The 26,827-nt window shown below is 34.3% G+C and overlaps 2 protein-coding genes across 4 annotated transcripts; both read left to right on the top strand.

The window, feature by feature from the left end:
* Nucleotides 1-9,639: 9,639 nt before the first annotated feature.
* On the top strand, nt 9,640-26,737 carry LOC109188029 (disease resistance RPP13-like protein 4). 3 transcript variants are annotated; one of them, XM_019338500.1, is made up of 3 exons: nt 9,640-9,714; nt 19,625-19,723; nt 23,767-26,737. In XM_019338500.1, exon 3 carries the CDS (start codon nt 23,797-23,799, stop codon nt 26,431-26,433), a length of 2,637 nt encoding a protein of 878 aa, XP_019194045.1. In that variant the 5' UTR covers nt 9,640-9,714; nt 19,625-19,723; nt 23,767-23,796; the 3' UTR covers nt 26,434-26,737. The 3 variants fall into 3 exon arrangements, with proteins under 3 accessions (XP_019194045.1, XP_019194046.1, XP_019194044.1); XM_019338501.1 differs by lacking the exon at nt 9,640-9,714 and adding an exon at nt 9,825-9,858 and having other exon boundaries at nt 19,685-19,723; XM_019338499.1 differs by lacking the exon at nt 9,640-9,714 and adding an exon at nt 19,287-19,515.
* LOC109187408 (disease resistance RPP13-like protein 4) lies at nt 9,836-14,384 on the top strand. The gene is made up of 2 exons (XM_019337593.1): nt 9,836-9,892; nt 11,747-14,384. The coding sequence occupies exon 2, from the start codon at nt 11,778-11,780 to the stop codon at nt 14,382-14,384; it is 2,607 nt and encodes an 868-aa protein (XP_019193138.1). The 5' UTR covers nt 9,836-9,892; nt 11,747-11,777.
* Nucleotides 26,738-26,827: the final 90 nt, after the last annotated feature.

Here is a 26,827-nt window from a genome sequence, read left to right as displayed (position 1 = left end):
GGTTTGAGCATTAATAATAATAATATGTTTTCTCACAACAATATAATAGGTTTAAATTTTTTTTTTCTTAGCTTTATACTCTTCTTCCCTCAAACATGTTGAATCTCCAATCTCAATATCCCTTACTCCAATCTGATAAAGAACATAATGCTCACAATGTGACTGCATGCTCAATATATATTGAGTTATTGATATTCTTTTACCGACTGTTTCATGTTGCATAATTAGTCGCCGAAAAATGCACAAATGTACATTAAATTTTATTAAATTACGAATTGACACCTCACGTGTCACTACGACATTAGAGTTAGATTAAGAGGGTCAAAATGAGTGAGTAGTTCGAGATGACTAAGGAAAAAAAAAAAAGTAGGTGAAACTAACAAAGTGATGAAAGATGAATTGAAGATACTGTGCGGTACGTGATTTAAATAGAGGGTCCCAGTATCAATAAATTCCTGAAAAAACACAGTAGATGAGTAGGCTATCTTAGCCTCTATGGGATCTGTGAAGGAAAGCAGAGGGGGGCCCGACCCGTGATAAAAATGAAAAGCTTAACTACCTGGCCCCTCTTATCATTCCAATGCTTAAATAAAGAAAGGGATTTTATTTGGTAGGGCCTTCATATTTTTGAGCTTCTGATCTGCTGCCTGCTCCATAGATTTTACTCTTTTGGAATAAGGGTCAAATAGGCTACTCAACTGCACACCAAAGTGCAATTAGACCATTAAACTTAAAAAAAATACAATTAAATCATTGAACAACACAAAAATAAGTAATTTAGCTTAAAATGACTTGTTTACCTAGAGTAGTAAGTTACCAATTTCAAAATTAATTTTTTTAAAATTTTTTTAATAAATAAATAATTAAATTATTATTAAAAAAAAAAAAACAAAACAAAAACTTCCAGCCGGAGGCGAATCGTCTCCGGCCGGCTACGTCTCCGTGGCCGGAGACGGACCTCCGTCTCCAGCCATGGAGACAAAGACTTTCGTCTCCATGGCCAGGGAGACGAAGGGACGTCCCTTCGTCTCCCTGGCCATGGAGACAAAGGACGTCGTCTCCATGGCCGGAGACGATTCGTCTCCATAGCCATGGAAACGAAGGTCTTTGTCTCCATGGCTGGAGACGGAGGTTCGCCTCCGGCCATGGAGACAAAGCCGGCCGGAGACGATTCGTCTCCGGGCATCAGTTTCTGTTTTTTTTTTTTTTTAAATTTTATTTATTTATTAATATTTTAATTATTTATTTATTAAAAGTTATTTTAAAAAATTAATTTTGAAATTGGTAATTTGCTACTCTAGGTAAACAAGTCATTTTGAGATAAATTGCATGTTTTTGTGTTGTTCAATGGCTTAATTGCATTCTTTTTGAGTTTAATGGCCTATTTGACCCTTATTCCTACTCTTTTTTATTTACATATACATGGAAAATATGAAGTGGGTATTTTTTAATTTAATTAAAGATTTTTAATATTTTATAAGAGAGTATTTTATCATCTTTATAATCTTATTCAAATTAACGAAAGAGGGACAACTTTAGCTGCTCTCTCCTTCATTCAGATCGGAAGAAAATGGAGTGGATGCCTCCCTCTTCATCCACAGTAGAAGAAGCTGGAGGCCGCCATGCTACCTCCACCTTCTTTTAAAAATTTTTTAAAAGAATTTATTTTTATTTTTAAAAATAATAAAATCAAATGATTTATATATATAATTTGACATTATGGCATCATATAATTTTTTTGAATGCATTATAGCATCATATTGGAGTGAAACTTGTAAAAAATGTTATTTATACATTTTTTGAGTTTTTAATGATTCAATTGTATTTTTTTTTTTTATGATTCAACCGTACAATGTGTAAAAGTTTAGTTGTCCATTTGAAATATATAACATCTGGTTTCGAGTGAGAAGTTACTTTGGTTTGACGCGAACTGCCAGCACGTTTATCATTTTTCATAACCAGAGAGTGTATATTGAGCATTGGTGTTTTGAGAGTAGATAGGTATACCTATGCCCATACCAACTGTGAGTGTAAAGCCAAATATTTCCAGAATTGCAGACGGCTGAGTCATCTCATGAAAATGAAGCATCATCATTATTACTTTTGTGGTAGGCCAACTATGTCTATATGGTTTACAAAGTGTCCTAAAACAAACAAACAAACAAAAAAAACACAGTCAATTCTCTATTGCAAAACTTAGGGATGTAAATAACAAAAATTATTCATAAATTATGTGAATTTGATTAAGTAAATATCTGAATTTAACTCAGTTACTATGTCTCAAGTTTGAGTAATTTTAGCAACGAATCAAGTGGGGACTTGAGCTTTTAATACTCAACTCTAACAACTCACCAATTTAATAATTGTACTATGCCAACATAAGGAGGAAACTTAATACTATGCCAACATATGGTTTGTAATATGAGCGAGCTAGATCTAATGCACATCTTCATGTAGTGACTACAGATTCTTTTGTGATAAAAAAAAATAAAAAAATAAAAGGAAAAGGAAAATTATAGGATATAGCCTAATCGGCACCATGCCCATGACTAATATCTAATATGTTAATCATTCTATAAAGATGCCAAAATCATACTACACTTTCACTACGGATTTGGGGCCACGATTCTGATATCAATAATATTAATTATTACATTATTGGTGGAAAACAACTTTTATTAGAAATTCACTTCAACCATAAGATATGGAGGAAACTTATACAAAAGAAAACTGCAACGATGGCAAATCGAAATGCATTTTTAAACATTTTACATTCAAAATGACGATATTAATACAAATTAACACATAATTAATTTAGATAAATTAATAGGACAGTAATTATGTGGAGCAAATCAAGTAACTCCAAGAGGAGTTTTTTGAGAGTATTTTCTGATTTTAAAATTAGGGGGAGGACAGAAGTGAGAGGAGAGATAATAGAAAAATACATATTGCAAATTGTGACTTTTTGTGAAACTCACAAAAAAAAATCAAAAATTTACAATAGGTGTACGTTAGGCGCATCTGTTGCACCCAGCAGGCATGTGCACTCTATGCGCCAACTGACCGGACACGTAAAACACCTACATTTTTTTTCGCTTTTCTTATTTTATTTGTTTTTTTTTTTCCTTTTTTCTTGGTGCTTTATCTTAGTTGACATCTTAAAAATTGTGAAAAACACAAATTGATGAAGATGCACCGACCCTTGTTTTTCAAATGAGCTCAGTATAGTATGATGCCCTGTATCTTAGAACCTATAACCTATTTATACATAGTTACTTAGGTAGCACAGTTGTGAATTATAGAAGGAAAATACTACATGCACTCACATTTCTTACTCCTAATTTATACTCCCTCTCACAAATTTTTGATGTAGACACATTCTTTGAGATCCGATGAAAATAGTCAATCTTTATTTGTCATGTTATGGAATACAAGTGATGGAGTAGAATTTGTTGGAAAAATTAGCTTAAAATGGCATAAAATAACATATTAAGTGGCTATTTTGTGGTACAATTATCAGTGGGGTCCACTTCCGATTTGGGTCGGGTCAAAGTGGATTCGGATTCTTCGTAGTAAGACGAAGAGATTGATATATTGTACGCTCAAAACGGATAATGGGTGAATGAGATATTGATTCCCAAAGTAGAACCATTTAAGTTGGGAAATGAAGGGAAAATGTAAGACTTTGTCCCACATTGGTTTGGAAACAAGATTTGCCCCCCTTATATACATGAGCTCTTTTCAAGCTTGTAGAATTGTATAGTATAGAGGCTCTCTCGCGTGGGAGGGGGGGGGGTGCAAATCAAAATCCAACTAGAGGACATCAAAAAGGCTTGAAATCAAGCCCGAGCTCGCGTGCGCCGGCACCTGCGGGCACGAATGTCGTCCAGTAATGGGCTGGCCTTACGGGCTATATCATTTTCCAACTGGTATAGTCACTTGGTTCGGCCGGAACCGAACCGAGAGCACCTACTCTCGTGCTACAGAGGAGCATGCACCGAGAGCACAACTCTCTGCGGGCACGAATGTCGTCCAGTAATGGGCTGGCCTTACGGGCTATATCATTTTCCAACTGGTATAGTCACTTGGTTCGGCCGGAACCGAACCGAGAGCACCTACTCTCGTGCTACAGAGGAGCATGCACCGAGAGCACAACTCTCGTGCATCTGTGACCACGAGAGTGGTGCACTCTCGGGTTGCACCACAGTGAGCACGAGAGATGTACTCTCGTGTTGCTGGTCCGTGTGCTCTCGTGTGAACCTGCACTCCAACGGTCTGAAACCCGAAAGTTCAGCCTATTGTACAGATTAAACTCATCTGTTACGGAATTAATACTGTTTTAATTCCAATTTTAAATCTGAGTTTAATCCTACTTAGTGGGTGACCGTTACAGGTGTTATACAATTGGTTTAATACCAATTAAAGGCCATGTTGAATGCTATCCCTTCCAACATCCCTATATAAAGAGAGGTAGAGCAGTACCATTTTACACACAGTGAGAAACAAAGGAATTCCAGTAGCTTTTCATCTCAAAACTCTGCTTCTACTCTCTTCTTTTAGCCAACCAGTGTTCTAAGCTTCGCTTTGTTTGCCGGGTTCCTTGTTTAGGTGCTTAAACAAGGAATCGTAGCACGTTTTATCTTGGGAAACCTAGGCTACAACGCTCCTAGCACTTGTGGGAGGTAGCAAATAAGGTTTTAAGAAAAAGAACTTTGTGTTCGAACTCATGCTAAACCTTTACCCAAACACTCAACCTTTTCCTTCCCAATTCTTTCTGTTTTCCCATATAATATTAATCTTTTCGTAGGATTATTATTTTTGAGAATTTTCAACCATATTACCCAACAGAATTTAGGAGTACATGTAGTAATACTCATTATAGAATTGGCTGATAGCAAACCCATCTCAAGCCATCTGGATGTAATCATGCCCTGTCCTCGAACAAATCAATATCAAACTAGCTAGTCACAATGGGATTAGGTTGTTTTTATCCCTGCAATGAAGACCTTTGCAAGATGACATGGAATTCTTTAATATGTTTTAATTGCCCGTTGGCCGGGATGAAAGTTTTTAAAATTTAAAAGCTTTCAAATTGGATGGCAGCCTTTTCTACTTTTATTTTATTTATACTTATTATTATATTATAGTATAATATGAAAGTGAGAAAGTATTGCAAAAATATAGAAATAATAGTAAAGAAATTACAAATTTAATAATGTAGAAGTAGAATTCAAATTTAAAGTGTGAAAATATTGTAAAAATAAAGATAGCCAGGCCACCCTCGCCAATTGGCCAACTAGTATTGATCTAAACCTACCAATCTAGACTAACTCACAATTATTACTCCATAAAAAATTACATAATTTTAAAATTGATGATTAAAAATAAATATAATTAAAAATCTATAATCAAAAGTAAAAATGTCACTATAAAAAAAAAAAAAAAAAAAAAAAAAAACTAAAAATGAAATAAACTCTCACTATTTTAGCAATGGTTAATTATTGTATCACCGTGTTAATTACTTTTCTTGAAAATTGTTATGCTCTTCATTAATACAATTATTTTTTATTTCATGATTTTCTCCCTAATTTTGTGCCGAAACATAATAATTGCATTCCAACTAGTATGCCATATTCTAAAGGCTAAATGGCCTATATCTCTTATTTTGTTGACCTGCCTCTCATACCTCTTTGGATTTTAATGTATGCCAATATTCATTTGTTAACTCAGCATTACTATTTTAAGGTGTACACAAAGTAAACTTTACTCTTATGTAATATCTTACAAATCACAAATCGTACCATTCAAATATAAAAATCATATTCTACTTACTTCACTATTGTTTTTTAGTATAACCATTGTTGTTAGTGATGAATGAGTATCATACCAAACAGCTGGAACCAGTTTCAAGAGGGAGGTAATTAGGATATGGTAATCAATTAAAGCAGCATGATTAAGCTTGGGTGGACCCTGGTATAATTAGCTCATGCATGGGGATTGATGTTATTTTTGGATTCACTTTAAATTACTTATTCATAGTATTTCTATTTATGATGTAACTTATATTTCTTTTTAAATAGTAAACTTAATTGTTCAACTAATAAAACGAGTTGAGGTCAAATTCTATCACACTTTCATACATCCCTATTAGCTAGGGCAAATTATATCGTGGACGGGGTCCACATTGCAATACACAGAATTTGATTTTAGAAAAAATGACACTTTATACCTTAAGTTATATACTTATAGTACTTTTTTTCCATGAATTATTTAAGTGGCAGTTTTCTCCCATGAGTTTATGAACATGAATTCTGTGAATTATGAACATGAATTATGTACGTTATATTATGAGCATAATTTTGTGCATTATATTATGTGTGTATATAATTAATGTACATAATTCATATTCATAATGCACAAAATTCATGTTCATAATATACATACACATAAACAGGATATAATGAATACGAATTATGTGTATTATGTTAAATGTTTATGTGTCCTCAGCTATATAATACACAGAATTCATGTTCATTATATTGTGTTTATGTGTATGTATATTATGAACATAAATTCTGTACAATATGAACTTAAATTCTATGTAGCACCTTGTCCACGATATAACTTTTGGTTAGCTAGCTAGATGTATTTAAAAAGGGATTTCAATCCAAAGGAATCCACAATCTAATGCTTTTAAAAATGGGTAATAATACTACATGAACTCACTTGATAAATTTATAGTAAAACTAGAAATTGGGCCAGTGCCCAAAAATTGTTAAATGTGGCCCATTAATAACGAAAATGTTCAACTCTTTTTCCAATTATTTTCCTGTAGACCATAATCTGTATTGTAAGGTTGATCACAAGTTCATTTTTAATATGTTGAAGTTTCATTTTTAGTATATTACAAACTCATTTTTTAAGGTTCATTTTTATTATTTACCTAAAATAACCTACAGTATATTAAAAAGTGAACTTTCATTATACTAAAAATGAATATTTATCTATGCTCTACGGTATAATTTTCCCTCCAAATTTCATGCATGATAATTGGTCCAAAATAATTGTCTAAAATTATTTGGCAAAAAGTAATATTATCCCAGTCCAAGACACGACAATTAAAATCCCAATCGTTATATCCTACACCACGGCGCACATAGCACTGTGCGCCGCGCGCCTCCCAAAACGACGTCGTTTTGGGGTCGTGTTGGGAGGCGCGGTAGGAAGTTGCTGAGATTATGTGTATTCGTTCACAACGTTATGTGTATTCGTTCACAATGTTATGTGTATTGATTCATACAGTTATGTGTATTTTTTATACAATTATGTACATTGTTTTTATACAATTATGTACATCCGAATCAGAAAATTTGTGTGTATTATGTTAAGAGTTGATGTGTATTATGTTAAAAGTTTATGTTTATTATGTATTATGTTAGATTATGTGTATTATCTTTTAAAAAGAGTATGTATATTTTGTTATAACATTATGTGTATTCATGTATAACATTATGTGTATTCAAGTATAACATTATGTACATTCTTGAACAGCGGGTTTTTTTTTAAAGAAAAGCCTACTGCCATTCACTGGGGCGGAAAATTTCAAAAAAAAAATTAATTAAAACGACGTTGTTTTGTATCTGGGCGCATAGTACAATGTACGCCGTGGTGTAGGATATAAATTGCCTTAAAATCCCAAGTGTAGAAGGAATCCATAATACAAATTCCCAGTCAAACATGGAGTCATATTCCAACATGATAAAGGAAAACAATTGAAGACTATATAATGCCTCTTACCCCGGCCCAAATAGTCAATTGTGCATTCAATTCCCTATATTCTTTACAGAGAGCTCAGAAGTATTTAGAGAAGAGAATTTCACTTAGAAGTAGTACTAGAGTTAGGTTACAATAGAGAGATAGTGAGATTAAAATTTATTGTGTAAAAGTATTCTCAAACTTTGTATATTTAAATTGTGCTCATAGTAGATTCAGACTTTTTTTCAATATGAGAAGTTCCTTTGTAGTTTAGGACTTTTTCCGACCTGTGTTAAAAATCATTGTGTTACAACATTCGTTCCAATATCATTGTGTGTACGTGTCACTCTTTATTTATTTCAATAATTGATGGGCATTAGTCAATCGTTATATCCTACACCACGGCGCACATAGCACTGTGCGCCGCGCGCCTCCCAAAACGACGTCGTTTTGGGGTAGTGTTGGGAGGCGCGGTAGGAAGTTGCTGAGATTATGTGTATTTGTTCACAATGTTATGTGTATTTGTTCACAACGTTATGTGTATTGGTTCATACAGTTATGTGTATTTTTTATACAATTATGTACATACTTTTTATACAATTATGTACATCCGAATCAGAAAATTTGTGTGTATTATGTTAAGAGTTGATGTGTATTATGTTAAAAGTTTATGTTTATTATGTATTATGTTAGATTATGTGTATTATCTTTTAAAAAGAGTATGTATATTTTGTTATATAATTATGTACATTCATGTATAACATTATGTGTATTCTAGTATAACATTATGTACATTCTTGAACAGCGGGTTTTTTTTTTAAAGAAAAAACTACTGCCATTCACTGGGGCGGGAAATTTCAAAAAAAAAATAATTAAAACAACGTCATTTTGCATCTAGGCGCATAGTGCAACGCGCACCGTGGTGTAGGATATAAATTGCCAGCATTAGTGGTCTTGTATTTGGCCCCAACTTAAGAAATTGGGCTCAGCCTAGGTGGTCGGCCCAAACCCATTTCGGTTTGAGAGTTGGGGTCAAATCTTCTCACTTATGAAAAGCATAATGAGAAGGATTTTGGTCAAATTTCCATAGATCACTTTCCTTATATTCAAAGAGATTACCTTTCTTGTGTTTTAGGAGATCAATTGCCCAAGATGGTAAGATTTACTTTTTTAATTCAGGCTGAGTACCTTAATTAGTTAACTGACCATTATAAATACACTAAGAAAGGACTTGTAAGGGTATCAAAAGTTTTTTCTACTTTAATTTTTTCCAAATTTCCTTTGCAATATACTATTACTTTTTACGAGTTGGGATAGTCAGCCGTCGGCTGATTATTCTTAAAACCAACAATAATGATCCTAGATACTGGGATGCATAATGTGCAAACCCTAGAAATAACAATAAAGAAAGACCAATAAAGTACGTACTGGTGGATTACAGGTGTAAGGATAATCATTCATCATATAAGTGCTCTTTCGTTGTCACAAAATAAAGCTATCTTTTTTTTCTTTTTTCTCCCAGGATGGCCTACGATGTTTTGATGTTTGTACGTAGAAATATCTCTCTTCCTTCAATTCCATGCATTATCCTTTAATTTGAGTTAATATTCTCGGCAATATATGTATATATATTGATTAAATAATATAAGTGGGATATGATATGATGATTAAAGCGTCCACGTACAACAAATTAATTAATTTAAGAATCTATATCTTTATAAGCCGGCCGGCACGATAGATGCAATGAAAAGAAAGCAACGTGAAACACATGAAAAACCCACCATATCCTTGGGCCAATTATTAGACAATATTGTATTTTTTCTCAAGAGTGCATGCTGGCCTGCAGGCATATATATATGAACATCATTTCATATAACCAGGCTTGTTAACTCATTAACTACATACCAATTTCACATTTGCTTATAAATCTGCCTCTTCTCTCCATCGATCGGCTAAACAGTATGTCTATTTTTGTGTTCCATATATCCGTGTTTTTCATTCATTCATGCATGTATGTATGTAACACAGTAGTTTAATGAATTGAATTTCCTGTAATCTATTTTACTCAGATCAGAAATACACCGACATCAGCCATGCATGCCCTACAACATAATAAGACAGCCGCCGCGAGTGCCAGGTACGTACGTATGTAATTAAGGCTCGAACTAAGAAGACCAATAAGCATCTTATACCAAGAATCAAATTTAATTGAGAGCTTTTGATTATCAAATCAACTGTTTGACCAACTCGATTAAAGATTTCCCCAAAATGCATTTACTTAACAATTACAGAGTTGATGGTGTTGGGGTACTTGAATTAGCCATAGGCATGAAATTAGGCTAAATGAGCAATCTATGGATTATATTCATATTAAATTAACCCACAGACTTTTATAAAAGGGGTAATCATAAATTCATAATCATATTATTTAATTTAACAATAATATCCCTACATTTAATAAAATTATAAATGGAGAACTATTTGTGGTTTAAAAAAAAAATGAAATTCAAGATAGATGTTTTTGTCAAATTATGAAAAATCGATGACTAAAAAAAGTATTAGTCCAATAGTCAGAAGAGCATTTGTGTTATTAACTCTAAAAATTAATATTTATTTTGATATATGCATACCCATATAATAATCTATACACACACAAACAAGAATATATGCATATGTACAGATAATGATATGTGTATGTATATACCTAAATAAATAAATAAATATAATAAAATAAAAATAAATAAATAATAATAATAATAATAATAATAATAAAGGTATTTTTGTCACTGTAATTAAAAAGATACCATGGGGAGCTTAGGATTTAAGAGTGGATATTCTCATTGCAAACGAAATAACTAATTCCATGGAATTGTATCCGAAGAAATATATTTAGGGTCTGTTTGGAAACCTGTAAAATGACATTTGAAAAATGAGTTATTTTCTAGAAAACATTTTCTTTCTAGTGTTTGAATGCACAACAGAAAATTAGCATTGTCTGTTTGATTCATTTTCATGAGAATAAACAAGAAAATGAGTAGAATTATATATTTCAACATTTTAATTGTTTTATATAAAAAAAATTATTTTTATTTTTTCTATCTATCTATAAAAACAAATAAAATAAAATTTTAAAAAATAAAACACTATTTTTTATATAAAAATAAAAAAAAATATTTTTTATATTTAAAAAATATAAAACAAAAATCAGAGGAACTCTCCGGGTTCCACAGCAGGAAACCAGAGGGTTCCTTTGGTTTCCGCACTGGAAACCAGATTGGTTTCCGGTTGCAGAAACCCAAAGGGTTCCTCTAGTTTCTGCACCGGAAACCAAAGAGTTCTAGCTGCTTTCCATTGCGGAAACCAAAGATTTCCAACTGGTTTCCGTTGCGAAAACCAAAGAGTTCTAGCTGGTTACAAGAGGAACTCTTTGGTTTCCGCATTTACCAAATGAAAGATTTCTTGGTGACCGCTAAATTTTGGCTGAATTCATTTTTCGCCAAAATACTTACACTTCCCCGTCAACGGAAAAATTCCGTTAACTAGATTTTTCAATTGCATCCAAACACAAGAAATTCGAAAAACATTTTTCGGAAGCCCTTTTACGGGTTTCCAAACAGATGCTTAACCAAACAAAACAATAGTACAATTCCATGAAATGCTTCTAGCCAATCATGGTTAATCAGCCTCACACATAGGGATGACAATTTCAATCGAGTCTGCAGATATTCATCCCATAGGATTCGAACTTTTTTGGGTAATAGCTGGTAGTGGGTTGAGATGTGTCTTAAGAAATTAAATTCACATACTGACATCCGGTGAGGAGAGATGAATTTTAAAACAGTTCACCCACTACAAGTCAAAGGTGGGAGTGTATGGAAAAAGTATAAAAGTGGATTTGATAATGGATGTAGTCAATCCGACCCATTGTCATCCCAACTCGGCCAGCATCAAGAGAATTGAGTAATTAACGGATTACTAAACAATTTTGCAGGTAATAAAAAAGTATAGAATAGGCAGTAATTATGGATAATCCAATTGGGTCAATAGTTGGGACCGTTCTCCAAGGCTTGCTAGAACAAGTAAAAACCCAAGCCCAACATGCCCTCAACTTCAAAGAGCAGTTCATAGACATGCAGACACAACTTGAACTCACGCAAGAATTCCTCGACGCTTGTAAAAATGACAAAAGTAAGTACCAAACTGTGAAGACAGCCTCAAAGCATCTGCTAGAATTAACGTATGTTGCAGATGACGTTGTCACCGGCTGCCAAATCAGAGAAGACTACAAGAGAGCAATTGAGAGTACATTCAGTTTACCTTCTTGCAAGGAAGTTGTCTACCGCTGGGACACGGGCAGAAAGCTGACAGAAATTAACAAGCAACTTCAGAAGATACATAACAGGCATGGGCTTCTTGAGTCAGTTGGTCAGAGATCTTCTAAGCCTCCTGCTCCTCCTAGAAGAAAAACCACCCCGTTAGTGCCACACAAAATAGTTGGGCTAGAAGAAGAGACGCAAAAAATAACAAACTGGATGTTTACTGGCAATGTCTCATTTATTGGCATTGCAGGAATGGGGGGTTTGGGCAAAACCACAATCGCCCAAAAGGTTTTCAACCATAAGCGGGACAAAGACCGATTTAGAAAAAGAATTTGGGTTTGTGTATCTCAAACTTATGATCCGGTTGAGCTGGAGAGGAGTATCTTGGATATGCTAGGGGTGGAATATAAGGGATGCAATGAAAGTTACCTGCTAACAAAAATTTCTGAATTGCTCTTAGCAAATAATACCTTAATTGTGTTAGATGATGTGTGGATGTTAAAAGGTGGTTGGTGGACTCTGATATCAACCGCATTTCAGGAAAGTGGCAAGCATAACGGATGCATCATTGTCACGTCCAGAAATAAGCAAGTCATAGAAGATATGGTAGCACACGGTGGCTTTAACAATGCAGAAATCCACGAACCCAAGTTGCTGGGTAAAGTGGAAAGCGAGAAGTTATTCTGCAAGTTTGTGTTCGGCCCAACCAAAACCAAGTTTGACGGGTCTGAATTAGACAAGGTGGGGAAGAAGATTGTACACAAGTGTAATGGCCTCCCTTTAGCAATCAAGATAATTGGAGGTGTTATGAGTGGTGTTAAACCACGGACACCTGCCGAATGGAGCAAGAAATGTGAAAAGTTTCATGAAGTAATAATTAAACGCATTGATGGCGAAGTTAGTGTTATAGATTCATTGCAGTTGAGCTACGACGAGCTTCCAGATCATCTAAAGCAGTGCCTTTTATGTTTTGCAATTTATCCAGATGATCATGAAATAGAAGTGGAACAACTGAAGCGTTGGTGGGTAGGGGAAGGTTTTGTTCGAGGCACTGAGACTCCAAATGAAGAAGCCTACGAGTATTTGTTGGAGTTGATCAATAGGTGTTTGGTTGAGGTTATAGAGAAGAGAGATTTTGATGGGAGAGTTTACAAATGCAAGATGCATGACATGGTTCGAGAAATGGTAATCCGAAATGCAAAAGATGAGGAATTCTGCGACTTCAATAACACAGGCAAGCATATAGCCACAGCCAATTCTCTGCATTTGGGTGTCAAAAAGGACACATCTTTCCAGTCATTGAATGGAAACCAGAAGCTGAGGGCACTTATTCTCACCACATGTGATTCCATTGGCTTCAATAAAAGGATTGCACTGGCAAAAGTCAAGACTCTCAGGGTGTTGGACCTCTCACGTCTAAAACTAGATGGGATTAGTGTGGACCACCTGTGGCACTGGATCACATCCCAAAAACTCCTTGCTTATCTGAATCTTCAGGATGTGGCAAACTTGAAGGAAATCCCACCCTCGATTCAAAAGCTTTTGGGCCTTCAGATTCTGGTCCTAGAAGGATGCAAACGTCTTGGAAGCTTACCATCGCCAATGCCATGCTTTCCAAGATTAAGAGTTTTGGATGTTGGGAATTGTTCATCTCTTTTGTGGATTCCACAAGGCCTCTCTACACTCTCTACTCTTCAAGAGCTCTATGGATTCAAGATACCAAAAGGAAACAAACAAGAAGCCTGTCGACTGAGTGACCTCAAGAAATTGAAGCAACTTGAGGTGTTACAGGTGGACATAGTGGAAGGAAGCCTGATTCAAGGTGACGACTTGACAGCACTGGAAAGTCTGGAAAAGCTGAGGGTACTATCAATTAATGCCAATGGCATTACAGACAATGAATTGTTACAGAACTTATGCGTGCCCTCATGTTTAAAGCATTTGTATCTAAGGCGCTTCGGCCTAAAAACTACACCAGCATGGATAAGTCCTTCTTCACTGCCCCAGCTGCAATTTCTTTGCATCGAGGAGTCAACACAGCTCACCCGATTCAGCGAAAACTTCCATGATGATAGGTGGATGATAGAAGGAATGTCTTTGAAGTTCTTGCCCAAGCTGGAGGGTGAATTGGAATGGTTGCAGAAGGAGGCAATGCCTCAACTTAGGTACTTAGAAGTCTGCTACTGCTGCTCATTGAAGTCTTATCCTTATAACACAAATGGTTTATATATTTGGGAAAAGCCAAGGGATGAGATTGAAGAAGATAAGGAAGTAGAGTGCAGTGCTTATGAAGAAGAATGCAAGCATTGATGCAGATTCAATTCCAATTCAGCTACATAACAGGTCTTAATCTTGAACCCCCACCAGGTGTAAATAATATAATGCATGTTAGTGTGATGTTTTCATTTTCTCTATCGTGTAAAACAAGACGATGATGGTCTATTGTTGTATTTGCCATGTGTTTTTTCCTATATCCAGAATGTACAGGTAAAATGTCTCTTCTATGTCCGATCCAATTCTGTTTGTGTTTGCATTTTACACTATTTTCAATATCATAAAACTCTACTGCTACTGTTAATTCTGTACGTAGCTTTCAATCGCATTAAAAGCTAATAACACGCACTATGTACTACTGCAGCCTGCAGTTGCTGTTACTAATTACACACAGTGCATATAATTAGGAGGTTTGGATATCAGCAGATCAGCCATTTTCCAGCTGATTTGACCAATTTTGACGGATTGAAGGTCAATTAGTTAAAATTAGTTTTTAGTAAAAGAGCTTGTTGGAATAGCTGATACAGTCAATAAGCTGATTTTCAAAACGCTGCTGCAAGTAATGTTTCTACTTCAGCTGGTTTCATTTCTTTTAAAGAGCAAAAATTATCCATGATCTCTGCAAAACAAATCAATTTGATCTTCATCCCAAAACTCACTTATATTCACAAATTAAAAGTTAAGAAAAAAAGCAATGGAAAACACTCTCCTCCTCCCCTCTCACAGGCAGCCGTGGAATAGAACGCAAGAAAATCCACAAATTTAAAGTAAATAAAAAATAATGGAAATGACTATTAATCCATTACAGAAGTCATCTTCATCTTCAAAAATCCAGACACAACAAACAAATAAACTATATTTTTTTAATTCACAACAAAAAAAAAAAAAAAACAAAACAAAACAAAAATAAAAACAAACCAACAACAATAGTGACGAGGTGTTGGCCCAACAAGAATAATGGAAGATCTCAAGCATAAAAAAACAACACAAGTCCCAAATCACCAAGTCAATCAAGACCTTGTGTACTAAAGGGTAGGAAGCTCTACTTATGTATGGGAATCATATTCCAACATGATAAAAGGAAAACAATTGAAGACTATATAATGCCTATCACCCCAAAGAATCAATTGTGCATTCAATTCCCTATATTCTGAGAGCTAAGAAGTATTGAGATGAGATAATTTCACTTAATTAGGAATAGTACTAGACTTAGGTTACAATAAATAGAGATAGTGTGATTAAAATTAATTGTGTAAAAGTGTTTCGAAACTCTGTATTTCAAAATTGTGCTAATAGTAAATTCAGACTTTTACTCAATACGAGCTTCGCAGATTAGATATTTTTTCAAACTGTTAAAAATCATTGTATTATAATATCCCTTCCAACATCACTGTGTGTGCAATCGTTATATCCTACACCACCGCGCACATAGCACTGTGCGCCGCGCGCCTCCCAAAACGATGTCGTTTTGGGGTAGTGTTGGGAGGCGCGGTAGGAAGTTGCTGAGATTATGTGTATTTGTTCACAACGTTATGTGTATTTGTTCACAGCGTTATGTGTATTGGTTCATACAGTTATGTGTATTTTTTATACAATTATGTACATTCTTTTTATACAATTATGTACATCCGAATCAGAAAATTTGTGTGTATTATGTTAAGAGTTGATGTGTATTATGTTAAAAGTTTATGTTTATTATGTATTATGTTAGATTATGTGTATTATCTTTTAAAAAGAGTATGTATATTTTGTTATATAATTATGTACATTCATGTATAACATTATGTGTATTCTAGTATAACATTATGTACATTCTTGAACAGCGGATTTTTTTTTAAAGAAAAAACTACTGCCATTCACTGGGACGGGAAATTTCAAAAAAAAAAAAAATTAAAACGACGTCGTTTTGCATCTGGGCGCATAGTGCAACGCGCACCGTGATCTAAGATATAAATTGCCCTGTGTGTGTCACACTGTTACCCTTTATTTATTTCAATAATTGATGGGCATGGGTGGTCTTGTATTTGGCCCCAACTTAGGCAATTGGGCTCAGTCTAGGTGGTTGGCCCAAACCCATTTCGATTTGAGACTTGGGGTACAAATCTAGCTTCTCACTTATGAAAAGTACTATTTTTTTTTTTTACGAGATAATGCCTAATAAATCAAAATAATATGAACCATTTATTTTAAGAAAAAATTATCTCAACATTTTTCTTATTCTAGTTAAGAGTCTAACATTATTGACTCTTATTAGAATTGTAGATGTAGATTGTAGACAACAAGAAGGATTTTGGTCAAATTTCCAAGATTACTTTCCTTATATTCAAAGAGATCACATTTCTTGTGTTTTAGAAGATAAATTTGTAATTAACGCCCAAAATTTGTGGGATTTGTTGTTGTTGTTGTTGTTTTTTTTTTTTTTTGTTTTTTTGTTTTTTTGTTTTGTTTTGTTTTGTTTTTTTTTTTTTTTTTTTTTAATTCAGGTCTAGTTAGTTGATTGAGCATTATAAATACCTAAGAAAAGGATTTGTAAGTGTTTCAAAAGCTTTTTCTACTTTTTTTTTTTTCAAATTTCCTTTGCAATATACTTTTTTTATTGATTGTGGTAGTAAGCCGTTGACTATTTATTCTTAAAACCAACAATAATATAATGATCCTAGATACTCGGATGCATGTGCAAACCCTAGAAACAACAATAAGAGCATCTCTATTTGTGTGTTTTGGGGAGATTTTGGAACAATAAAATTCAAAGGTGAAGATTTTAGACAAATGGGAAATAAAGCTTTTCATTGTTTTTGTTCTCTGCAACACCTTGAGATTTTGTAGAGATTAAAAAATAAAAAATAAATAAAAACAAAAAAATGCAAAATAGGCGCATGCACTTCGCACCCCCTGGGGCGGTTCAGAGTGGCCACTCTGAATAAATTAATGCTTTTATATATATATATATATATATATATATAATTTCGTCCCCTCCCTTTTTTTTTGCTTTGCCTTTTATTTTTTTTTATCTCCTTCCCCATTTTCTCCTTCCTAATCACACCTACAAAAACTCCTCAAAAATTACACCAAAATCCCCACTATTGAAGATGCCCTAAAGAAACAAGATATATTCTTTCGGTCTTGGTCATCGTATTGATGTTTTCATCTTTTATGTAACTTTATTTGATGTAAGAAAAAGCAGTGATGAAGTGATGGAAACTGGTGCATGGCTACTTATCATGCATGCAACTAACCCTGTATATAGTCCAGTCAATTATAGGGATGCCAAACTTTCCAACAAGTTGAAGAAGGCGTACTGCGTACTGAAGAGATCGAAGACCTGCGACGACGTGACTCGCATAGAATTAGAATATAATCTGCACTCCACAGATTAGTGCTGTGGTGGATTACAGTTGTAAGGATATGATAATCATTCATCATATATTTAGTGCTCTTTTGTGTTGTCACAAAATAAAGCTATCTTTTTTTTTTTTTTTTTTTCTCCCAGGATGGCCTACGATGTTTTGATGTTTGTACGTAGAAACATCTCTCCTCCTTCAATTCCATGCATTATCCTTTAATTTCAGCTCATATTAATTGTCTGCAATATATGTATATATTATAATTAAATAATATAAGTGGGATGATTAAAGCTAAGCGGTCCACGTACAACAAATTAATTAATTTGATGAGAATCTATATCTTTATTTTCCGGCCGGCACGATAGATGCAATATAATGAAAAGAAAGCAACGTGAAACATATGTATACATTCTTCCAAAAGGCTAAACCCTAATCCTAAGGGCTCCCACACCCCGGCCCAACAGAGCATTTGTGAGAATGTAAATCATGGTGACTCAACTAAACATGAATCATAGAGGCTAGACCGGTGCTCACTGCGCACAAGGAGCCCCCCTCACTTTGAGAGGTTGCTCCCACACTGCCGCTGGTGAAACTCGAAAGATGAACGACGACCATATATAGCTGCCCGCAAGCCGCAACTTTACTGTACTGTACTGATGAATAATAATGATGATATGAAAGAAAACACCAAATCCTTAATTAATTAAGGGATAAGGGTCAAATAGACCCTTGAACTATAGACACATGTGCAATTAGGCTCTTCAACTTTTTAAAAATTCAATTAAATCTTTCAATTTGTTATTTTGAGTAAAAAAAACCCAATAACAGATTATTCACTTGCAATAACCGGTCAAAAAATTCAACTACATATCCGGTAATTATTCCGGCGACAAAAAAAAAAAAAAAAAAAAAAAAAAAAAAAAAAAAACTACCGGAGAAGACAACCGTTCGATCGTCTCTCCGGTGGAGAAGACGACCAGACTGGTCGCCTTCTCCATTGGAGAGGACGACCGAACGGTTGCCTTCTCGAGAAGACGACCGGACCGGTCATCCTCTCCAATGGAGAAGGCGACTAGACTGGTTGCCTTCTCCATTGGAAATTGGAGAGGACGACCTCTGGTCGCGACCAGCCTCTCCCGGAGAAGAAGACGTCACGATTGGACGTCGTCTTCTCCTAGAGAATTTTTTTATTTTATTTTTCTGTCAATCACCAGTGTTTTCGGCGGTTAACATCAATACTTTATTCGTAACCTGTTGATTACTTGTAATTAGGCTTCTTTGATTCAAAATAGCAAGTTGAGAAGCTTAATTGAACTTTTTAAAAGTTGAAGGGCTTAATTACACTTTTACCTATAGTTCAAGAATCTATTTTACCCTTATCCCATTATTATTAATTAATAAAGTCTGGGCGGCCTATCACAAAAGACATGCATGCAGTTGCCAACTCAGACCAAATAAAAGTAGTACGGAGTAGAAAATTGAGCACTACTACTACAGTACTACCACTTTACTACTAAATAATTTGGAAACTAGACTAGCGATGCAAATTAAAACCATTAACTGGGAGCCCGGCCCGGCCATTTATAAATACAAAAACCCATCCACCATATCCTTGGGGCATTTTACTGCTGATACATACGCCACAGATCGAAAATGGCCAATTATTAGACAATATTATATTTTTTTTCTCAAGAGTGCTGGCCTGGCATATATATATGAACATCATTTCATATAACCAGGCTTGTTCACTCATCAACTACATACCAATTTCACATTTGCTTATCAATCTGCCTCTTCAATTCTCTCCATCGATCGGCTAAACAGTATGTCTATTTTTGTGTTCCATATATCCGTGTTTTTCATTCATGCATGTATGTATATATGTAACACAGTAGTTTAATGAATTGAATTTCCTGTATCTATTTTACTCAGATCGACCAGCAATTAAGAGGCCGGACAGCAGAAATACACAGACAGACATCAGCTATGCATTCCCTACAACATAATTAAGACAGCCGCCGCGAGTGCCAGGTACGTATGTAATTAACAACGTATAACTATATATGTTTGTTAGTTTCTTGATCTAAACGTACTAATTAATGCCGTCTCTATTCCTCTCACATCTAAGGGTTCTCTAAGAATATCTCCATGCATGCTTTCATTTTTGTCCACCAAAAATGGAGGGTTAGTTTTTGGATAGAAATCTTTCACTCCCTATGTGAGCAAGGAAAATAACGGCTCGAAATTAAATTTCTATCTACTTAAAAAAATCCACAGAAAATTAAAATGTATGAACACTTCAACATGGTTGTGCCTCGCGTGGATCAGCATGATCTTTTTCATATTTGTTGAGACCCACTTTAAAATGAAAAACCAAGGTTACATTCTTGCAGAACAATCTCACACATTCTAGCTCGCTCATATTTTTCTCTCTTCCACCTATGTCTGGCCCCCACAAAAAACCAGCTAAAAACAACCTATTGTGGATGCCCAATTGTGTTTAGCCCAATTTTTAAGAAAAAATAAAACGTTTTTTTTTTCTTCTCTTTTAAAAGTGATGATCCATATAGAAAAATGAAGAGTAATGGTAAATATTGTAAAATAACAAAAACATTGATAAATACATAAATGAAGTGTAATGAATAGTGTATATTCTCTGTACGTAAGTCCTTTCTTCTTTTATTTATTTATTTTCCTCCTCCTTTTTTTTTTTTTTTTTTTTTCATTCTCCTCTTCGTGTGTGTATATATATGTTTAGGTTCATGTGATATCATATATTTCCAAGAAAACTAATAACCATACGAATCAGATTAAGTTTTTTTAAAAAATACAGTAGCATTATTGTAATTATCACCAATTATACCGTGTAACTTTTAACACTCTATAGTGCACTTTTTAACAATAGACAATGCATTTCTAGATAACTTTAAAAAATATTAACGTAAAACAAAATTTTAAACTAAAATCATAAATACTATCTTGTGCTCAGATGACACCTCTGTGGTTCCCTTTGAGGAAATGTCACAGGATCGAACTTCGGTGGTAAGGTATTAACTCTTTGGTCTTCAACAGTTTGAGAAAGTATAGAACAAATACTAACTTGTAATAAGGTTAATAGTAAGACTGAGATTGGTTCTTAATTTCAATATTTTGTCCACCTTTAGATAGTTGGAAAAGTAATGGTAAAATTTCCTTGCCTTAAAATTTTCAACAATTTTGTTTTTCATTAGAAATTTTGTGCCTACCTTTGAGCCACCTTTTTAATTTTCGTTCACTTATCAAGTTTGATATTAAATCTCTACCCACCTTTCAATCCATTAAAATCTATTTCATCACCATTTTGAAAGAAAATTGCTTGTGGTAAAAAGGACAACAATTTTCATCTACTTTATGGTAAATGAAAAAAGTGGTTAGAAATGGGTGGTTGAGTGAGTAGAGTGTGATTTTTGTATTTAAAAGGTTATACATAAGTTTAATTTTTGCTAATATCTTTTCAATTGAATCTTTTACATAAGGTGTTTCTAATGTAAGTTATAATTTACATATAACTTAATTAGCTAGGATTTCTTTGCCTTTATTTAGATGCTAAATATACATTCCTATCCCACTTTATTTGTTACATATATTATTTAAATATCAAACTAATTACTTGGATATAGAATTTAGGATCAATTAAAATTTTAAACCTCGAAAGTGAACCATAAAGATTTGGAATAATTTTTTTGAAATTAATATAATTTGATCATCACAAATTATGAAGAAAGAATATAATAGAAATGTCATTCTAGTTTGGTTGGATTACACAAATTACATAATGAATTGTATTCAAATGTTTGATTGGTCAGTGAATAAAAAAGGAAATATAGTCAAATGGAAAAAAAAAAAAAGAATTAATTTCACTTTTGGTCCCACGACTTTTGATGTTCTATCACTTTTGGTGCACAACTTTAAATTTTTTTAATTTTGGTGCCTAACTTTGTTATTTTTATCAATTTTGGTCCTTCCAGCCAAATTGACGGTAAAATATTTCTGGATTTTATATTTTAGGGGCAAAATCGCCATCCCATGGAAAGATCTTCAATATTTAAACAAAAGAAAAACCATATTAAGAGGAAAAAAAAGAGTTTGCCAATGGTCGAAACTATAAATCCCATAGATCTGTTTGGTTTCTGCCCGTCTTCCACATTATTCTCATCATCAAACACATATAGATATGATTTTACAGGATGATTTTGTTTAGATATTGAAGATGTTGCCTTGGGATGATGATTTTACCCCTAACAATATAAAATCCAGCAACATTTCGCTGTCAAATTCGCCAAAAGGACCAAAACTGATAAAAATAACAAAGTTAGGCACCAAAATTAAAAAAATTTAAAGTTGTGCACCAAAAGTGATAGAACATCAAAAGTCGTGGGACCAAAAGTGAAATTAATTCAAAAAAAAAAATGGTCCTCTGACTTTATGTTAATATTCCTTTTTTTTTTTTTTTTTTTTTTTTTTTTGAAAAAATGTTAATACTTCTTTTAATCTTAGGCTTTCAATTCGACCAAATCACATATCTTACTTTCATTTTTTATGTTTTTTTTTACCACAAATAATCCTTCGTTAAGATTTTTGTTAAATGAGTGTTAAATCTAGAGGTATTATTGTTAAATTAATTAATATGATTATGATTACCTCTTTTAATAGCAACATAATTAATTTCAAAGATTAATAAAAATTAAGTTAATGAATATAAACGTCATATTGTAAAATGAAAAGCAACATTATTATTATAAATATAAAAGTCATATTGTAAAATTATTATTGAGAAGAATAATATTTTAGCTTTAAAATATGAGAATAATTTATATGTTTATAATAATTTTACTTTTCATTTTACAATATGACTTTTATATTCATTAACTTAATTTTTATTAATATTTGAAATGAATTATGTTTCCATGTAAAAGAAAAAGGCAATTATAACCATATTAATTAATTTAATGATAATACCCCTAAATTTAACACATATTTAACAGAAATCTTAACAGAAGACTATTTGTAACAAAAAAAAAAAAAAAAAAAAAATGAAAGTCAAGATACGTGTTTTGATCAAATTGAAAGTTGATAACTAAAAAGAGTACTATTACAATATTCAGAAGAGCATTTGTGGTATTAATTCTATAAATTAATATTATAAACAATACTTATTAATTTATTTATTTGATATATGCATACCCATATAATAATTTATACACACACAAACAAAAATATATGCATATGTATAGATAATGATATGTATGTGTATGTATGTATATACCTAAATAAATAAATATAATAAAATAAACATAAATAATAATAAGGATATTTTAGTCATTGTAATAAAAAAGATACCATGGGGATCTTAGGAGCGGATATTATCATTGCAAAAGAAATAACCAATTCCATGGAATTGTATTCCATGACATACATTTATTAACCAAACAAATATAATAGTATTATTCCATGAAATGCTTTTTTTGTTTAATGTCTACAATCTAACCTATCAATAGTAACTGCTCCATATAATATGTTAATCTTTAAATTAAGATGGAACACGAACTTATGACTTTCCGTTTGGAATTATAACAATAATGTTATCAAACTACAAAGTACTTGGCATGAAATGCTATTTGATTCCTTGTTTATTCCATGTACCAAACAGTCCAAACTCCCAACGTCACCTAATAGAATAGGCACTAAATTAATTAGAATAAAAGTTAGATGGTAGCCAATCATGGTTAATCAAGCCTCACACATAGGGATGACAATTTCAATTGATCCTGCGGATATTCATCCCGCATAAATCAAACTTTTTTGGGTAATAGCTGGTGGTGAGCTGAGGCGTGTCTTAAAAAATTAAACACGCATACCCGTATCCGGTAAAGAGGGATGAATTTTAAAACAATCCACCCACTGCGAGTCAAGGGTGAGAGTGTGTAGAAAAAGGAGTGAATTTGGTAATGAATTTAATCACTCCAACCCATTGTCATCCCAACTCTGGCATTAAGAGAATTGAGTAATTAACTGATTACTAAACAATTTTGCAGGTAATAAAAAGTATAGAATAGGCAGTAATTATGGCGGATCCAATTGGGCCAATAGTTGGGACCATTTTCCAAGGGTTGCAAGAACAAGTTAAAACCCAAGCCCAATATGCCCTCAACTTCAAAGAGCAGTTCAAAGAGATGCAGACACAACTTGAACTCATGCAAGCATTCCTCAACGATTGTAAAGATGACAAAAGTAAGTGCCAAACTGTGAAGACAGCCTCAAAGCATCTGCGAGAATTAACGTATGTTGCAGATGACGTTGTCACCGGCTGCCAAATCAGGGAAGACTACAAGAGAGCAATTGAGAGTACATTCTGCTTACCTTCTTGCAAGGAAGTTGTCTACCGCTGGGACACGGGCAGGAAGCTGACAGAAATTAACCAGCAACTTCAGAAGATGCATAAAAGGCATGGGCTTCTTGAGTCAGTTGGTCAGAGATCTTCTAAGCCTCCTGCTCCTCCTAGAAGAAAAACCACCCCGTTAGTGCCACACAAAATAGTTGGGCTAGAAAAAGAGACTGAAAAAATAACAAACTGGATGTTTACTGGCAATGTCTCATTTATTGGCATTACAGGAATGGGGGGGTTGGGTAAAACCACAATCGCCCAAAAGGTTTTCAACCATAAGCAGGTCAAAGACCGATTTAAAAAAAGAATTTGGGTTTGTGTAGCTCAAACTTATGATGCGGTTGAGCTGGAGAGGAGTATCTTGGATATGCTAGGGGTGGAATATAAGGGATGCAATGAAAGTGACCTGCAAACAAAAATTTCTGAATTTCTCTTGGCAAATAATACCTTAATTGTGTTGGATGATGTGTGGACGCTAAAAGGTGGTTGGTGGACTCTGATATCAACCGCATTTCAGGAAAGAGCCAAGCATAACGGATGCATCATTGTCACGTCCAGAAATAAGCAAGTCATAAAAGATATGGTAGCACATGGTGGCTTTAACAATGTAGAAATCCACGAACCCAAGTTGCTGAGTAAAGTGGAAAGCGAGAAGTTATTCTGCAAGTTTGTGTTCGGCCAAACCAAGACCAAGTTCAACAAGTGTGAATTAGACAAGGTGGGGAAGGAGATTGTACACAAGTGTAATGGTCTCCCATTAGCAATCAAGATAATTGGAGGTGTTATGAGTGGTGTTAAACCACGGACACCTGCCGAATGGAGGAAGAAATGTGAAAAGTTTCGTGAAGTAATAATTAAAAAAATTGAAGGCACAGTTAGTGTTATAGATTCATTGCAGTTGAGCTACGACGAGCTTCCAGATCATCTAAAGCAGTGCCTTTTATGTTTTGCAATTTATCCAGATGATCATGAAATAGAAGTGGAACAACTGAAGCGTTGGTGGGTAGGGGAAGGTTTTGTTCGAGGCACTGAAATTCCAAATGAAGAAGCCTACGAGTATCTGTTGGAGTTGATCAATAGGTGTTTGGTTGAGGTTACAAAGAAGGGAGACTTTGATGGAAGAGTGCACAAATGCAAGATGCATGACATGGTTCGAGAAATGGTAATCCGAAATGCAAAAGATGAGGCATTCTGCGACTTCAATAACACAGGCAAGCATATAGCCACAGCCAATTCTCTGCATTTGGGTGTCACAAAGGACACATCTTTCCAGTCATTGAATGGAAACGAGAAGCTGAGGGCACTTATTCTCACCACATGTGATTCCATTGGGTTCAATAAGCGAATTGCATTGGCAAAAGTCAAGACTCTCAGGGTGTTGGACCTCTCACGTCTAAAGCTAGATGGAATCAGTGTGGACCACCTTTGGCACTGGATCACATCCCTAAAACTCCTAGCTTATCTGAATCTTCAGGATGTGGTAGGCTTGGAGGAAATCCCACCCTCGATTCAAAAGCTTTGGGGCCTTCAGATTCTCATCCTAAATGGATGCGAAAGTCTTGGAAGCCTACCATCGCCAATGCCATGCTTTCCAAGATTAAAAGTTTTGGATGTTAGGAATTGTTCATCTCGTTTGTGGATTCCACAAGGCCTCTCTACACTCTCTACTCTTCAAGAGCTTTATGGATTCAAGATACCAAAAGGAAATGAAAAAGAAGCCTGTGGACTGGACGGCCTCAAGGAAATGAAGCAACTTGAGGTGTTACATGTGGACATAATGAAAGGAAGCCTGATTCAAGGTCACGACTTGACAGCACTGGGAAGTCTGGAAAAGCTGAGGGTACTATCAATTAATGCCAATGGCATTACAGATGATGAATTGTTACAAAAGTTGAAGAAGTTATGTGTGCCCTCAGGTTTAAAACATTTGTATCTAAGGCGCTTCTGCCTAGAAGATACACCAGCATGGATAAGCCCTTCTTCACTGCCCCAGCTGCAATTTCTTTGCATCGAGGACTCGAAAGAGCTCACCCAATTCAGCGAAAACTTCCATGAGGGTCAGTGGATGGTAGAAGGAATGTCTTTGAAATTCTTGCCTAAGCTGGAGGTGGAATTGGAATGGTTGCAGAAGGCAATGCCTCAACTTAGGTACTTAGAAGTTAGCCACTGCAACACGTCAAAGTCTTCTACTTTTCTCAGTGATGATTTATATACTTGGGAACAACCAAATGAAGAAGAGATGGAAGAAGACAAGGAACTAGAGCACAATGCCTATGAAGAAGATAAGGAAGAAGAATGCAATACCCGTGAAGATTGAAGCAGTGCACCAGAAGGAAGATACAAGCATTGGTGCAGATTCCAATTCAGCTACGTACCAAGTCTTAATCATGAACCCCAACCAGGTGATCGATTGTTGCATGTTTTCTGAAATAAATAATGCATGTTAGTGTGATGTTTTCATTTTTTCTATCGTGTAAAATAAGATGATGATGCTCTATTGTTGTATTTGCCATGTGTATTTTCCTATATCCAGATTGTGCATGTAAACTGTCTCTTCTATGTCCAATTCTGTTTGAGGTTGCATTTTACACTATTTTCAATATCATAAAACTCTACTGCTACTGTTAGTGCCGTACGTAGTTTTCAATCGCATTAAAAGCTAACTCGCACTATGTACTACTACTGCAGTTGCTGTTACTAATTACACACAG

This window comes from Ipomoea nil, unplaced genomic scaffold, assembly GCF_001879475.1.
Source record: "Ipomoea nil cultivar Tokyo-kokei standard unplaced genomic scaffold, Asagao_1.1 scaffold1421, whole genome shotgun sequence".
NCBI classification, from domain to species: domain Eukaryota; kingdom Viridiplantae; phylum Streptophyta; class Magnoliopsida; order Solanales; family Convolvulaceae; genus Ipomoea; species Ipomoea nil.
Note: the sequence above shows the minus strand (reverse complement) of the source record. Positions and strands in the feature narration are given on the sequence as shown.

Bases quoted from the DNA above. Each gene is read 5' to 3' on its own strand.
- LOC109188029 (XM_019338500.1), top strand. From the start codon at position 23,797: ATGGCGGATCCAATTGGGCCAATAGTTGGGACCATTTTCCAAGGGTTG.
- LOC109187408 (XM_019337593.1), top strand. From the start codon at position 11,778: ATGGATAATCCAATTGGGTCAATAGTTGGGACCGTTCTCCAAGGCTTG.